General features: G+C 37.8%; 1 protein-coding gene across 1 annotated transcript in view; it reads right to left on the bottom strand.

Moving 5' to 3' along the window:
• The window catches only part of LOC140952912 (syntaxin-binding protein 5-like), a 32,173-nt gene extending 22,976 nt beyond the window's left edge, over positions 1-9,197 (bottom strand). The window contains exons 1-6 of the mRNA XM_073402369.1: positions 8,999-9,197; positions 8,760-8,857; positions 8,057-8,138; positions 4,991-5,091; positions 4,209-4,343; positions 377-440 (exon numbers count right to left, since the gene is read on the bottom strand). Coding sequence (XP_073258470.1) covers positions 377-440; positions 4,209-4,343; positions 4,991-5,091; positions 8,057-8,138; positions 8,760-8,857; positions 8,999-9,118 — 600 coding nt within the window. The 5' untranslated portion in view covers positions 9,119-9,197. The remainder of the gene's footprint in view (positions 1-376; positions 441-4,208; positions 4,344-4,990; positions 5,092-8,056; positions 8,139-8,759; positions 8,858-8,998) is intronic.
• Between the last annotated feature and the right edge of the window lie 7,047 nt (positions 9,198-16,244).

Here is a 16,244-nt window from a genome sequence, read left to right on the forward strand (position 1 = left end):
CTATTTTCTAAACACTATGTACACTGTTTAATGTTCATAATAGAAAATTTGAGCCTTGTAATGCATCCATACAGTGAAAGATTTTACAACAACTTGAACAATTTCAAAATTATATGTTTGATTTGCATGTCGCCTGCTTTACTATGGGAGCTTTCTAAAATGTAAAAATAAAATTGTGATTACAGTTATTTGAAGAGCTCAGTGAACTCCAGGCACATGACTGTTTTCAAATAATTTTTAACTGTCCGATTCCACCATTGAAATCACTTAAAATTGAGACAATTTATCTATGAAAGGTAATGCTTACATAACCGTGGCAACAAAGCAAATGCAACTTGCATTAAGTTTTCAGTCATAAGGAGAAATGTTCAACTACCTTATTAGGGTCCACAGGGTTTCCACTAATATGTACAACAGGACCTGGGTGAGTTTTACATTTTCTAGACAATGAAACAAAACAAAAAGAAAAAAGGGAATTTCAAAATTAATGTATTTATTGTTTCCATGTACTCAGGGCTCAAAAAATGTTAAAGCTTACTTGCCCAATGGGCAAGAGTCGAGGCAACTCATCCTCTAACAAAATCATTAACTAAAGATGAGCAGGAAGTGGCACTAGCCGAGCAAAATCGTGACAGCTGCTTGCCCAAAGGACAAATTATCTGGAATTCAAGCCCGGATGTACTTATGATCACAAGACCCTCTAAAGAAAAAGATGGATATAATGTTGAAGGTATGCGATGTTTAAAAATGAAAGCAAAATGGCTCTCTCTCAGGCTTAGTAGTGGGTGCTTGCAGCATACTAAGCTCAATTCTTTACTGTGTTGATGATGATAATGATGATGAACTTTATTCATGAATGTGTCGATGTATTTAGCTGACGCTAATTGGGGACACAACATAAAGATAAAATAAATAATGAATAATATGATAAATAAAAGATAAGAAATAAAAAGCTATAAAAAAAGCTTTAGTATAATCCTATAATTATATATTATATATACATTAATTTTATATGCTATACATTTATATTATATCTACATTTATATGCTTAAATAATCAAAACAATTCTATGAACACGGGTACAACTTAAGAGGTACAAATTACGCACGCGGAGCAATTGTTGCCATTTATCAGTTCAGTAAGATCCTTACATCTAATATGAAACTTAAACCTACAATCAGGGACAAAAGTAGTTGACACACTTGTTTAAAACGGGTGCTTTTAACAAACATTTAATTCATTTATTATTTCATTCCTTTTAAACGCCGTAAATCCCCCGACCCTCCGAATCAATGTTGTCTGAAGTAAAAAAAAGACTTGAGGGTCCAAAATTCAACATTGATTTTGGGGGGAAGGGGTTGGGGTAGACAGGGGAAGGGGATAAGTATATCCACTATGCAAAAAGGGGCCATTTTGCGGAAGTGTGTCAACACTTTTGTCCCTCATTGTCTGAACGCAAAATTGTGCTACTGCACACAAGTTGAGCCGTGCATAACATTGATTTTAACTGAAATTAAAGGAATCAATGACATAATTATGTTATTGGTGGTGGGGGTGATATAGACTTATTCACGACCGAATTATAGGGCCAATTCGAATTACGCGATGACGTAATAAAAGGGCTGCGATATCCAGAATTAACGGCGATATGGTTTACAAGCTAAAAAAAGAAAGCTGAAACTCGCGCCTATGTACAATTTTTGATGAATTTCAAGGGGGTGCGTACTGAAAATATTTTTAATAAAGTGGATATTTCTCGTTCTTCACTTTGTCCTATTGTTAAGGCCCAAACAATCACGGGTAGGGTAAAGATTGACACGTAGTGGGGATAGTCACTGGCCGGCCACGGAAATATGGAGCGTTAGTGAGGAGCGGCCGTCACTGCGTTCAATATCGAAACTACGGAAAAGTGAAGGTAAATTCATGACCAATTCAATAAAAAACTAAGGACAGCGTAGCAAACATTGCAAGTGTACACGAAAACAATTACTTTCAATCCCACCTCGTGACACCCTGTGTGACATGATAACGCAACGCAAATAGCGTGACATAAGCGCATATGTCTGTGTATTTCGACTGCATTTCTCAAGCGAAACCCTGTGTTTTTGTGTATTGTCAGCAGAGAAAATGAAAAGAGAGCTTTGAAACATGAACTGGTATTTGACTCTCAAAGAAAAGGACAGCTCAAACTGAGGAAAATACTGCTTCCTTCGTGTTACAACGGTTAACCATGTTTCGGCAAAGGGAAAGTAACATTAGTCTGTTATGACCTCTTAATGTCGATATGTATTCTCGTAGTTAACCGTTGAAACTCCTTATTCGCGCCACATCGCTGGAATTTTTCTCGCCAAGAATACGTATTGCGAAGCACTTTCTACATAGCGGAATCTTCTTTTGCCTTTTGTGAGGAATTAGCGCATAAAAAAGGAAAATTTACCAGCGCACGGCCGTCATCGATCACGTGTTAACCCGCTTTGCTTGTCATCAGGTGAACTTCTGGGCCAAAGTAATTGCTGTTTTGGCGATGATACAAACTGGTGTGTCTATTTTGAAAACAATTTCTTTGGCTTTATGCGATTTACGAGCTGGGAAATGAAATAGTTGTCCGTCCAACATCAATAAACAATCATGCCACTGAATAAATGGCGGGCGGTCTTGTAAAACCATTACAAAAGTACATTCCTAACCTCGACGCCTACCTACGCTAAAGGTTTGGATCAGTTAGGTTAGAAAAGGTCTCAAAAAAAACACACACACATCTATTTATATATAGGGCACAGCACAAACGGCTGGCCCATCATTTATGAGGTTCATAACCTGTATATTGTTCACGTCCTTTCACTAATGGCAAAGGTCAATGTCAGAAAAATATTGCATGTCCCCTCTGTTACTCTGCAGTACTTCATTCGCTTAAGTTAACCATCTACCAGAACAATTTTCATTGTACCTTAACGTTTCCATCCTTTTTCCACTATTGATAATACTTGTGAAAACATTACATCCGCAGCAACGGCATTGATCACAACACAAATCATTTCGTCTCGACCCGACAGGGTATCAGGAACGCGCGCGGGGGGACAAGATTAAGTAATGACATACGCTCCGTACATTTGACTCTACGTATACTACAAATCAGGACGAAACTCTATAAATTGGTGTTTAAAAACAAACAATTTGGCCCATAGAGTAACGTCATCGCACAAAAATTCAGCAGCGTCAAAAATCTAGCCGGAAAACACAGATTTATATTTCAGACAATCAGGGACAAAAGTAGTTGACACACTTGTTTAAAACGGGTGCTTTTAACAAACATTTAATTCATTTATTATTTCATTCCTTTTAAACGCCGTAAATCCCCCGACCCTCCGAATCAATGTTGTCTGAAGTAAAAAAAAGACTTGAGGGTCCAAAATTCAACATTGATTTTGGGGGGAAGGGGTCGGGGTAGACAGGGGAAGGGGATAAGTATATCCACTATGCAAAAAGGGGCCATTTTGCGGAAGTGTGTCAACACTTTTGTCCCTCATTGTAGATAGGCTGCTCGTTTCAGTGATGTTTTTATCTAGCTTGTTCCATAAAAAGGGTCCAAGATATCTAAGAGAGTGTTTACCATACAACACAGAATTAAATGTAGGAATATCAAAATTTTGGTTTCTAAAATTATATTTGCAAGACTTAGTACTGAACATGTCACAAATAAAATCAGGAACTAGCCTATATTTAACCTTGCACATGAGTATAACTATGTCTTGTAATCTCGTATTAAGAAGCCTTGGTAGTTTAGCACGATCTAACAAGTTCATATATGTTTCTGAATGTGAGTTATAAACTACATGTATCCTTAGTGTCCGCTCTTGAATTCTTTCAACCTTTCTTGTATCTGACGCCTTACAGAAATGCCATGTGAGATGACAATAGGTGAGATATGGCATGATAGCAGTTTTATAAAGTAATAGTTTAGTCTCCATAGTAATTAAGTTTCTTAACCTGGCGAGAATGCCTACCCTTTGACTGGTCTTTTTGCATAATTCGCTAATATGTTGGCTAAAAATTAGATTCTCATCGAAGTTCACACCCAGTAGCTAGATATTCTCTGTTGTCTTAATCGCTTGATCACCGATCTTGATGTTAATCAGTTCAGTTTTTGTTGAAGAATTTAGACATTATAACAGTCTATGACTATGACACAGCTAGGTAACATTACTTACATTTCTATAACTTTATTCCAGTTTATTGTGTACCCTGATAACTGGAAACTCTCAATATTTACAACATGGATATTTCCTCGTTCTGTCCCAACATATAGCCACTTGGATGAAAATGGTAGGTGCATACAAGTTAATCTACAATAAAAACAAGAAGATTGAGATTTCAACCATCACTCTTAGGCACGCTAAAATACTAAAACAAAAAAATAGTTGCTTACATGAAAACACCAAAGAAGAGTAAGGGTATTTGCATGGAAGGGTATCTCGAAAAATATCACTTCTCACTATTCCTCTGCATTCACAATTAGTCCACAACTACGACACCGAAGTGTACACTCCCATAGCGTCTTTTTCATTTTCAGGTAGCTGTGAATGCCATTTTTTTGTTCACTATTGGCCAGTACTGCCTCATTTCCAGGAAAATATACCACTAATCAACCTCGTTTCCAAGCAAATATACCATCAACTTAATGGTATATTGATCCCATCTTCCACGTCAATTGGAATTTCTGCACTTGTTCCTCAGATGTCATTTCACAGGGATACCAAATGGGGCATAGTGAAATGTTGGCTGTTTTCTCAGTCTAACACAGTACACCCTGTAAGGAACCACCAATCACAGCACTTGGGTGATAACTTATAAGAAGTTTGAGTGTATAAATAACTCCTCTGTAACATCTATACTCGTTCAAGTTGTTTCTCATCAAAGTGGCTAGGAGCCAAAGATGTAAGCTATATATAATTATCCAAAATGGAACATCACAGTCGTACAAAATACTCACTTTTCCCTGTTAAATCTTAACGACTGTACAAGAGCAGGTTGTGCTTGTCTTAAATTCCACAAATGAATGTAGTCATCTTCACAAAGACTTATCAAAGCTCCCTGTCAAAACAAAATGCCACTGAGTCACTTTGTGAATTGTGACTTGACAACAACACAGTCACATTTTTTTAACATTCACAGCAGCAACTAAAAACTAAGGGATCCAGGAAAGAATGTAACTGGTTTAATTAACAGTAGTACAGTTGAACCCCCATTAAACGGCCACCCTCGGAGTACCAGCAAAGTGGCTGCTTAATGGAGACTGGCCACTCAGTAGAGGTTCATCATATTATCAGAATTATCTTAAGCACAAACATCACTTTTTTGAAACAAACATGCGATAGGAGAACCATCACTGGTCCACAATCCATCATCACCTTCTCTAAGATTTTTTTTCCTTCAATATACATTTTAATCTTAAGGTATCTCCACCAGCAAATTTTCAATGTAATGAAGAGATCTGTGTTCGACCAAAGGTTAGAATTCTAGTAAAGCTGAGTTATTGATGACAAAAAATGGACCAAATTACAAAATAGCAAATTGTGCCCTAGAAGGCGGATTAATATTGGAGCTGTATGGTGGTTGAACACAGGATTATTCTGTTCTATGTCCTTATTTGTGTTCCATTTCTTTTTTAACAATAACTGTAAGGACTTTCTAAAATGTTGATTTTTCTCTGTGCCACCCTGGGTGGTAATTATATTAACACCTTTTGGGTGATGAAGAACAGTTTATATATAATTTAGTTCCTCAAGAACCAAGAAATACTTTTGATGTACTGATGTAAAGATATTAGCCATAAAATGACTATTAAAAACCATGCAAAAATGTGCCAAATTTGCCAGTGCAGATATCTTAAAATAAAGCCAAACTAGGTGTATCAAGGGTTTGATTTTTCCTTAATAAAGGTGAAAACAATTTGAGAACTCTTGTTGGGACAGGCAAAAGGTGGCCATGGCCGCTTAATAGAGGTGGCCTCTTAACAAAGGTTTTATTCCCCATTCTTTTCTACAATTATTTCAAGACTTTAACTACTGGCTGCTTAATGGAGGGTGGCTGCTAAACAGGTGGCCGTTTAGTGGAAGTTAACCCGTATTACAATAAAGACAGGTACATCGATCAAAGTTACTTTGCAAGAGTGGTAGTCTTTTCAGACAAACAGACTTGTCTGAATCCCTTATGATAAGATTGGCCATTTGGACAATGATATCATTTGACTACTAAAGTAAAATGCCGCGAAGAAGAACCTTTTCTGAAGTTTGGCAAAATTGATTCTTATAGTTTGGAGTACTTGTTGGAAGTTTAGGCTAAATAGGTTCTTAATTAGGTTCTTAATTTTTATGAAGAAGGATGCTGTTGTTGATTACAAGAAATTGCTATAAATGGTATTTGTCCTTCATAATAGGCATTTATTAACCAAAAATCTAACAAAACTAGGTTAACAGCTAGAAGATATGCAGTTTTCAACAATGGTTGTATACATTATACATTTATTATATAACGTAATATAAATTTCCCATATTAAAGCCAGACTTTTGGTCAAAATGTTTATGAAAATGTAGTCTAACCCCACATATAAGAACCTGTTGATTTTTCTTGGCTAAACTGGTTCTCATATTTTAAAGCATTAAAATGACAAATTTTTGCCCGCAGGTTCTTAAATCCTAGGTTCTTCTTCGCAGCATTTTACTGTACCACTACGACCAGAATCCTTCACAGTTTAGCTTCCTGGTGCAAATCAAGGCTTTTATCAATGGGTTCTGGTAGTAGTAGTCAAATGACATCATCATGCAAATGACCAATTGAAATTTGGAAGTGCTAGTTTCTGTAAAAAGAAGAGAAAATTCCTTGAATTATAACAAGTAAGCATGATATGCAGTTCCAATTTTTAACTCCGTGGATAAATCTCTCCGTTGGGACAAAGTTAATGCTTCTTTTGATTTATTAAATTTAAACTTCATTTTTAAGGCTCAGAGGACACCAACAAAAATAAATGAATGAAAGTTTTTTTCAGATTTGTTCATTTGTGTCTTCTAAGCCTTGCTAGCAAGAAAGTATCGTTTAGAAGCCTTCACTTGAATAGGCTTCTTTTAATGTGCTGGAATTCAAATCCAGCCTATTCAAACTGAAAGCTTCTAAGCAGCACTTGTTATATTGTGCAAGATGCAGCCTGTTTGAATCATAAAAGGGAAGAGGAAGGAAGGGGGAATGAGAAAAGGAAAAATGGAGAGACGATACTGTGTTATCCTCCACCTTCCCCGTTTTATGCCTATATAGTGCGATCATTCAAGCTACTGAGCAGTACTCTGCTGTGGTACTATTTACTACCTGTATAATGTTCAAAATGGTTCTAACATGTCAATTTATAAATGAAGTCATCAAGTGTAACCATTCAAAAGTGACCTACTGTGCAATATTGTTTTGGATCAGCAATTTTTTCCTGTTGTGTGATCATTCAAATGAATCCTCTTTTAAAGTACTTTTTGATGACATGATATGACTTGGTTTTCTACATTTTAAATGTGATTTGATACGATTTCCCTGTATTATTAAGTCCAAAATAATGAAACGTAAGAAGAACACGCGAAGGGAGCATTAACACAATAATTCTTTGCTTGTCTATTCACAGTTGTAAGGATTTGTATTTTGTTTTTACCTCTTATGGGAATAATTTTTAAAGGATTTTTGTCCAATTTTCAGCAAGAAATAATTTTCATGTAAGAAAAATAGAAAACCTACAGGCCAAACCTAGAGTATATTAATTTAAATGAGCTTGTGATTTTGATAACCAGAAGACTACTGAAACATGAAGTCAGGAAGTCGTTTGTGAACAACAACTTGGGAGCCAAAAAAAAAAGATTCATAACTAAAATAAACTTAATAAAAACCATTCCTAAAAAAACATCGAGTCTATAGTTATAATTAGCATTATAAAAATCAAGTACGTGTCAAGAATCACTGCTGCATTTGATATCACACCATTGAAAACTTAAAAACCACTGTATTGATGGCGATTTGTTCTCACCTCATTAATGAGAAATATAAGATCTCTAACGGCAGCACCACTCTCGTGCTGTATATGACATTCAACCCCGGGTTGCCCAAGGCTGCAATGAATGCTAGTCAAGGAAAAAATGCTCTTGTTTTCAAAGTAATCGATCATCTGTTAATTAGACAAAACTGTTAGAAGCGAAACTTTACTTAAAGATATGATTAAAAATGTGGTGATGTTTTGTCGACACCTTTTGACGGTCATTTCGATTGAAAACAAACCGACGGATTGCAAAACGCTGAATGTGAGATTGCACATGTTTGTTTCTTTCAGGGAAGACCTCCCAAAAGATGACTAACAACAAAATATAACAATAATATTTCTTCACCGCAATAATAGACAATACCACGTACATGTACTTTACTGCCGCATCCGTTTTAATATGTGATTATCTAACCAACAAATTTCCAGAGAAATTAATATTCCTTGTACATAAATACAAAATTACCAAATAAAAACCCATTCACAATCAGCTCGTATTAAAGCTTGTTCGCGTGATGTTATTAAAGCTTACTTAAGTCTTAGGACAATTTGTTTGTGTAAAAAAAAAGAAACTTATTACACTGGCTGGCCATAAAACACACTAAAAGCACGTATATTGGAGTTTCAAGAGGAAAGACTTTTAAGTTCATGATCGTAAGTTTACGTGGAAAAGCATGTTGCAAGATAAGGATACATTCGTACGGAACCATCATAAGCTCCTATGGCCAAAATACTTTGAACCGGGTCGTGAGCAAGGCAAGTCGGCTGAAATGGAAATCCATAACGCGAAGTCTGCGAAAACAGAAACAAAAATAAAGCGCTAGTTTATTGTTAGAAACGTTGAAAGATAACTTTAACTAAAGCTAATTGCTCATTTGCTTGCAACAACTAGAAATTAAAGCTTAATCATGATCGATGTGAATAATTTCAAACCTGTGTGAAAACGAAGTCTTCGGCCTTCAGTCTGTCTGTAATCACCGGTTCTTCCTTGCAGCTGTTGTTTCCCTTTGGCCCCCCATGCCCAGACCGAACTACTTTGGTTAATCTTTTCATTAATGTTCTTGCTGTGACATTTTCGGTGTTATTTAATATTTTCAGCCTACAACTTCTTCACTTTTATCCACTTTGAAGATCGCACATAAACACAAAGGCTTGTGGGAGATTATGTAAATACGAGAACCCGGATGGGATGCCCAATATAATATAGGTCCGCTATGCGTGCGATCTTGAAAGGACAACTTTGGCAAACAAAAGGGACGATAAGTGGGATCTTTGCGTGCATGTGTGTTTGTATCAAGACAAGAAATGAAGAATAAAACTTTTAATGAAATGCAAGACGCATCTAACACATATGAAGATATATTTTATTGCCTAACATTTCGGTTAGGCGAACAAGACTCCTTATTTAGTGGAGAAAAACAATAAGAAATGGGAGGAGGGAAACAATAAAATGAGACGAAAGAAGAGGCGAATGTAAAAAAAAAAAATCCACAAAAGCAATAGACTAATTTCGATATATTAAAAATGTAGACTTGGCATCGATGCTTGGGGAATAAAACAAGAGAACTCATCTTAAGGCCCAGCAATGAATGTTACATATCTTTTGTTTCATTTCTCCTAGCCTCTGAGCCAAGAATGAATTTTAATATATCGAAATTGGTCTATTATCGTATTAAGTGCTCGACAGAAAAGTTTCCACTCGTCCTTAAGAAAACATTCCTTCAAAATCACTGTGGTTTATTTTATTCCTCTTAAAGAATCACGATAGTCACTTAGTTATTGATCGCGACTTTTAGACCGCGTACTGCAGGTCTTCATCAGGCGATAGCGTCGATACCAAGTCTCTCATCCAACCTTTCTGGTTATCCTTGGGATACTCTTGTTGTGCTGCATTGCTGAACATGGTAGAAGATTGGAGGTTGAGTCTTGACAAACGAGAGGCTGTTGTTACGCATGCAGGTGAGCTTATGGTTTCACAGATCGAGCATTGGAATTGACGAGGATTTAATTGCAAGAAAAGAGACAGGTAGGAAAATTTTGGGGGTCTCTCAGAGGTACCTTTTATATCAATCATTTAAACTCATAAACACACTTTAATAGTAATTCCCCTTGGGGCTTTTCAGTCACTATTTACAAGATAAAACTAAAGAATAAAGGAAATATATTACATTAAAATTATTGTTTAGAAATTAAATGGCCCTTGATTAAGTTTCTGAAACGTTTTAACGAGGAGCAGGCTTTTAAATTGTCATCTAAGTTGTTCCAGGTGTTAACAGCTCTACAAATAAACGTTCGCTGACCAGTAGCCGTTTTAAGCAGTGGTATTTCTAGGGTGTAGCGCATGCGCATAACCAGGCCATGAATGGTGGATCGTTTGCGGAATTTGTCACAGAAATAGGCAGGAGCGAGGTTGTTTACACACTCAGTATATGCCATAACCAAGTCTCTCTCGGATATAAAAGCTGTTTGACAGGTAGCCAGTTGAGCTGGCGCAAAAGCGGAGTGACATGATCATATTTCCTAGAATTCGTGACAATTTTGCAAGCGAAATTTTGTAGCAACCTGAAAATTCTTTGCATTAGAAGCAGATGTGCTCGACCACACCGTAGAGCAATAAAACATCTTACTGCATGAAAACAAGCGATAAAATTAATAATGTAAGTTTTTTTTTAATCCAATTTAAACTTGACACTGTTGATCTGGCATAACTTAAATAGACACAAAGAAACTACAGATTCGAGACTTCGAGGCTTTGGCTGAAATAGCAGGTTCAAGATATTTTCGCAGAAAGGACACAGACAAGTTCTCGGGTAGTCTTCTTAAAATTTGCCCATGCAGTCAAGAGGAACTTGGTTTTGGCTGGATTTATAAGAAGATGAGTTTCGCAGCACCATGTTGCAACTCGATGCATGACAGTCTTGCTCTAGTTTCGGGACTGCTATGGCGGAATCTAGAATACGATACGTAAACGTTCGTGTCATCGACGTATAAGATTTAAGGCAACATTTTTAAGAAGCAAAGGGAAGGTCATTCATGTATATGCAGAAAGGCGAGAAAATAGCCCCTTGCGGCACCTCATGGGAGACTGGCAGGGAGGCTGAAAGGGTAGAATTTATGTGAACGAACTGGGAGCGGACAAGGAGTTTTGAGAAGTGGAAGGCAAAGCGCCGGTTTGTGACAATTTCTGAAAAGTATTCTGTGATGATTGATGCTGTTGAACTATCAAGTAGTCTAAATTTGCAAACATCTCTCTACTGTTGGATGCAGTTGACACTTCTGAATATGCATCAAACGTTTCCCCTATACCATGAACTCTCATCTTCATTTATTATCAACATGGTTTCAACGCATCTAAGACTCAGCTTTCGTGTGCTGAACAATATCTCCCTCATTCACTGTGCTTACTCCTGAGACATTGTTCTTCCCACTCGAACATAATCTTCATACCATCCCACTTTGCCAAGAATCTTGCTCGAGCATTAGAACCACGAAGACCTTATACCACGGTGAACACTCCTACCCCTGTAAAAATACATCACTTGACACGCGTCTTGGCTAGAGACGAATCGGTATGGGGTTGCTCTCTAGAAACTCTCTACATCGACATTAACAAATCTGAACTTCTTCGGGTGGTAAAAGTTACAAAACGAAATTAATATCCTCTCGAGGTAGTGAAAAAATTACGTGTTAATTAATGAACCATGCTCTTCATTTTATTATCAGGCAAACAGTGCGCGATCAATGATCAAAGACCTTTGTCAGGTCAACAAACGTTATGTAGAGATATCTCTTCTGTTCTTGACACTTTTCCTGGCTGGGCATGCCGTCCAGCACACACCATGTCAGCAGTTTTCTGGGAGGTGACCATCTTCTAGGCGACTTCTAGGCTCGATTTCTGCCGTCTCCCGGGTCCGGTTTTTCGGTGGGGGGGGGGGGGGGGGGATGAGTGCGGGCTCATTTTCCCGAACAGCGGCTGGTAATCGAGCTTAACCATCTTCCAGGTGCTGTATAAGGCGGTTAAGGACGACTCTTGCAAGGATTTTGTCAGCAATAACTAGGGAGAAATCCCTTGGTGATTGTCGGTTGATTGCTTGCTTCCCTTCTTTTGCAGAGGTGTACAATGCAGGCATCCTTAAGTTCCCCAAGGAATAACCTCTTGCCGCCACATGGAATGAAAAAGCTCGGTGAGCTTCTGTTATAGGACTTGCCCTTCTGCATTGAAGCCTATAGCAGGGATGTAATCTGATCCTATTTTGGTGTAAAAGTAGGCTGCTTTCCTGGAGGCAGAGGTGTTATCTTGTTGATATGCTCTAAGAATGTCGTTTTGGGGGGCTAAACGTGAAAAATCGGCGGACAGGCCTCAGTTTATGTTTTGTCTCCAAAAAATCGGTATCACCCGTGAAAAGGGAAAAATTGAAAAAAATATAGGGCTTACACCAGGATTGGAACCTGGATTTTTGCGGATGCAAGTCATCGTTCAAGAACACGAGACCGAGACAATCTTTCACTGATCGTGCGCTTTATGTCCTCCATTTTATTTTGGCCAAAACAAGTTTGTCTCGCTAAAAACCGGTTTAACCTGTATTGCCCAAGGCGCCTTAGCTGAAAAGCCGCGATTTTGAATAATTTTGCCCAAGCATACGTCAAATACTACTGTCCTTAAAGGTTAATATTCTGTCCGGTGTGACCCCCCAGTACTTCACTACATAGTTAAGACTCCAATCTAACATTTTTCAGAAACACATCGTAGTTTTACGGATATAGCCCCATAGGAAGCGCCTGGGTCTTGTCATTCAGACAAAAAAATAATAAGCAGACGATTTTTGTCAAACCAGGATAATATGATTGATTAAAAACAAACTGCACTGCAGTAGAGGAGGTACCGTAATAAATAACCTGTAACATCATATGCGCATAGTATCATTGACAAGTGATGCCATTAATAAAAAGCTCTTGAGCAAAATGGGCCCCCAAGGATACCCCTGAGGCACACCAACTTACGAGTCCCTTTAGATAGAACATGTTCCTAAACCTTTAACTATCTGCCGACGGTCCACAAAGAAGAAGGAAACTAACCTCAAGGCAGATGAGGAGAAACTGTAGGCGTTCAACTTTGCCAAAAGACGTCTGTGACAGATTGAGTCAATCAATGCAATTTGCTTGGATCTACCTCAACTGAGTTGATCTCTTCTCTGTTGTTGAGACATTTCTGCCAGTCCTTGGACATTTTAAGACATGTAATACAGTGAAATGAGTGATTTAGAATTACTGAAAAATTAGAGAAAGGTAGCTGTGAAAGGCGTAGTACACTCAATCCAAAAGGATTCTTTTAAAACTGTCAAAAACTAGACAGGGAGAAAGTGGTCTCCATTTTTATATCGTATTCTTTTTGGGAGGACTGATGGGAGTCATGTTGATGAATTTCCACTTAAATGGCTAATAAGAATAACTTTCAATACAGAACTTAAGTAATTTTGCAACAGGCCCAGCAGCCTTCTTTGGATTCAAGAAGTTTTAACTACTTAAATTACAGGTTGCAGTTAATAGCCTCAAAGTTAAAATTGTCTAGGTATTAACGTCTTCTTTCAAAGTTAAAATTTATTAGTCGCTAAAATTTTCATCAAGCTCTCAGGTAACTTTGAGACTAGGACCGTGGGAGGAATTCCACTTCGGAGGGGAAAATTGATAGCTAGGAATTATTTTCTTCGTGTTAAGAAGGCGCAATCTCTTCATTTATTGAGGTTCTATTTACTGTTCTACAACCAACACCGTTCTGCCTAAGAACACTCTAAAACATATTTCAGGTATTTGCCCCAGCACCTTAATATTACAAAACAAGTAAAAAATGAAGACGTGGCAGTTGGATTTAGTTGGATTTAGCTTGTATTTTAGTCTTTTAGGTTTTAGATGAAAACTTAATTAAAACATTGCCTGATTTTGAACCAAGGAGGGCTGGGTACGAGTCCGTTTGTCATGGGATAAACAACACGTAACCCAGATAGTCAGAAAGAGCCCAACGCGCTTCTTCTCAAGTTTGGTGTTAATCGGGCGACTATTGAACAAGACACAGCTATTTAAATACTCGAAAATGTACTAAGAGATGCATGGTTTGCTGGACACCCTCCCCTGTCCGGACGTCTATATATTTCTTAGCAAATTTTGGAGTTTTGAATAGCTGCATCTCGTTCAATATCGGCCCCCCCAAAACAATAAAGTTTAGGATTCTGTAAATCTCCGTTTCCCCCTTCAGAGCTATGTGGGCCTAGTGTTTTTTGTTCAATTACAAGGACTCTTACCCAGCCCCCCTGGGTTTGAAATTAGAAAATGCTGCGATGGTCAGTGTAAGGAGAGATTTCCGATGTATTCTTTATTTGATTCGAGTTTCATATTTAGTTTTAAATATTCCCTTTGAAGTTGTGTTAGCCGTAATTTACATTGAATTTGCATTGAGTTGTTTTAGTTCCCTTAGATTATACACATTTTACTTCAATGTTTACTTTGAAAATGATAATTTGTTTCTGGATAATTATACAGCTTATTTACTGAATAATTGGATCTTTCGCCTGTTCAAATGCCAACCATTCGTAGTTATTACTTTTGACATTTTGAGGGATCCTGAGCAAAGGAAACTCGAATTCTTTTGCACAGCTTTACTGCTGAATCTTCGTGGGTTTCCTAAATTCACTTGCTTGACTAACATTTAGTTTTGAGTTATTTAGTTTAACATATGAACTTTAAAACTGGATTTATCCAGATTTGTTTTCGCCGTTCAGCTGATTTTATTCAGCCTTCTTTCCATTTGTTTTGTGATGTTGTAATAAGTTGATCGGTTAGTATAAATAGAGCACTGACAGTCCTGTTTTTCGATTTACATTGCGATTGTACATGCTTGTACGATTTTACATTGCGGATTTAATTGATTGTACAAGTTACGTTGACGAGCTGAAGATTAAACTGTTGAAGTCCAAGCTTGAGTCCTGTACTGTTTCCAGTTGTAGCAGATCCGGTACCTTGGAATAGTGACGAGTTCCTTTCCCGCTTCCCAAGCGAGTTGCGAGTTAGTTTTCCCCCTTGTTGTTCTTACGCCGAAGTCGCTCGAGTTCTCTTTACGCTTAAGTCCCCTATTTGTGCTTGGAAGGGCAAAACCTATCGTCACATCAGTTCTTTCTTTCAGGAAAAGGCGATGATAATAAAAATACAGCTTTTGACATTTGATTTTCGGCCTTTTGGCCCCATCATAACCTCCAAAATACCATCGCAGGAGGCAAGACCACGCATGCTCCAGAAATTGACAGTGATATGTGTAGATATGAGCAATAAGCACAAGAAAATGCATTCAGTACAGCAGGAAACAGGCACGTTTTTCTGTGTCGAAGCTTTTTCGGTCATTCCAAGTAAAGCTGGTACTTAGATAAAAGCAGGGATTCGTCATTTCCAGTGGTCGATTGGATCTATTTTTCAATAGGTAAGGCACAGATCTATTCTGCAGGTCCAAATATTTTTTAGGCGATTTTAATTTCCTGAGCGCTTAGAAAAACTTCTCCTTCTCTGTGCTGCGTCTCGGTGTTGTTACTCAAGTCGAGTTTTTCGAGACTGAAATGGGAATAAAACCTCTGAAAATAGGAGTAGGGGCCGTTTCATCTACTCTCGGGAAGATTCTCGAGAAAATCTACGCGGAATGCTAAGTTTAGTGCACAACGACGACGGACATCTACACTTACCTCGACGTATATGAATTGCAATATCCCCTAAGAGAACAAGACCTCGGTGGAAACATACTCCCATGTATCTTAGGTTTTGACCCATATGAGCAAAGGCTTGAATACTCGGAGCCATGAAAGTGCTGGGATGGAAAAAAAAAAAAAAACACTGCTAAGAGTGCAAGCCAAGGCTACCGAGTCGATGCCTTATGCCTTCCTGAAGAACAACAAAATTTGAATCACAACTTAGATCTTTCAAAATCCCATCCTCAATGCTACATTCATTTTGTACTGAAAAAGATCATTTATTTGCCGGGGAAACTGAAGCAAAGACGCCAAGACGCATGTAGACTTTTTGCATTCACATGGGTAGTAAATTTGCCCCATTTTTCTGGTTCAGTCTACAAGAATGAAGACACTTAGCGATACAAATTTGCAGCGTCAAGGCATATTAAAAGTGGAAAAGCCTCACGTCCTGT

Source organism: Porites lutea, chromosome 1 (genome assembly GCF_958299795.1).
Source record: "Porites lutea chromosome 1, jaPorLute2.1, whole genome shotgun sequence".
Classification (NCBI taxonomy): Eukaryota; Metazoa; Cnidaria; class Anthozoa; order Scleractinia; family Poritidae; genus Porites; species Porites lutea.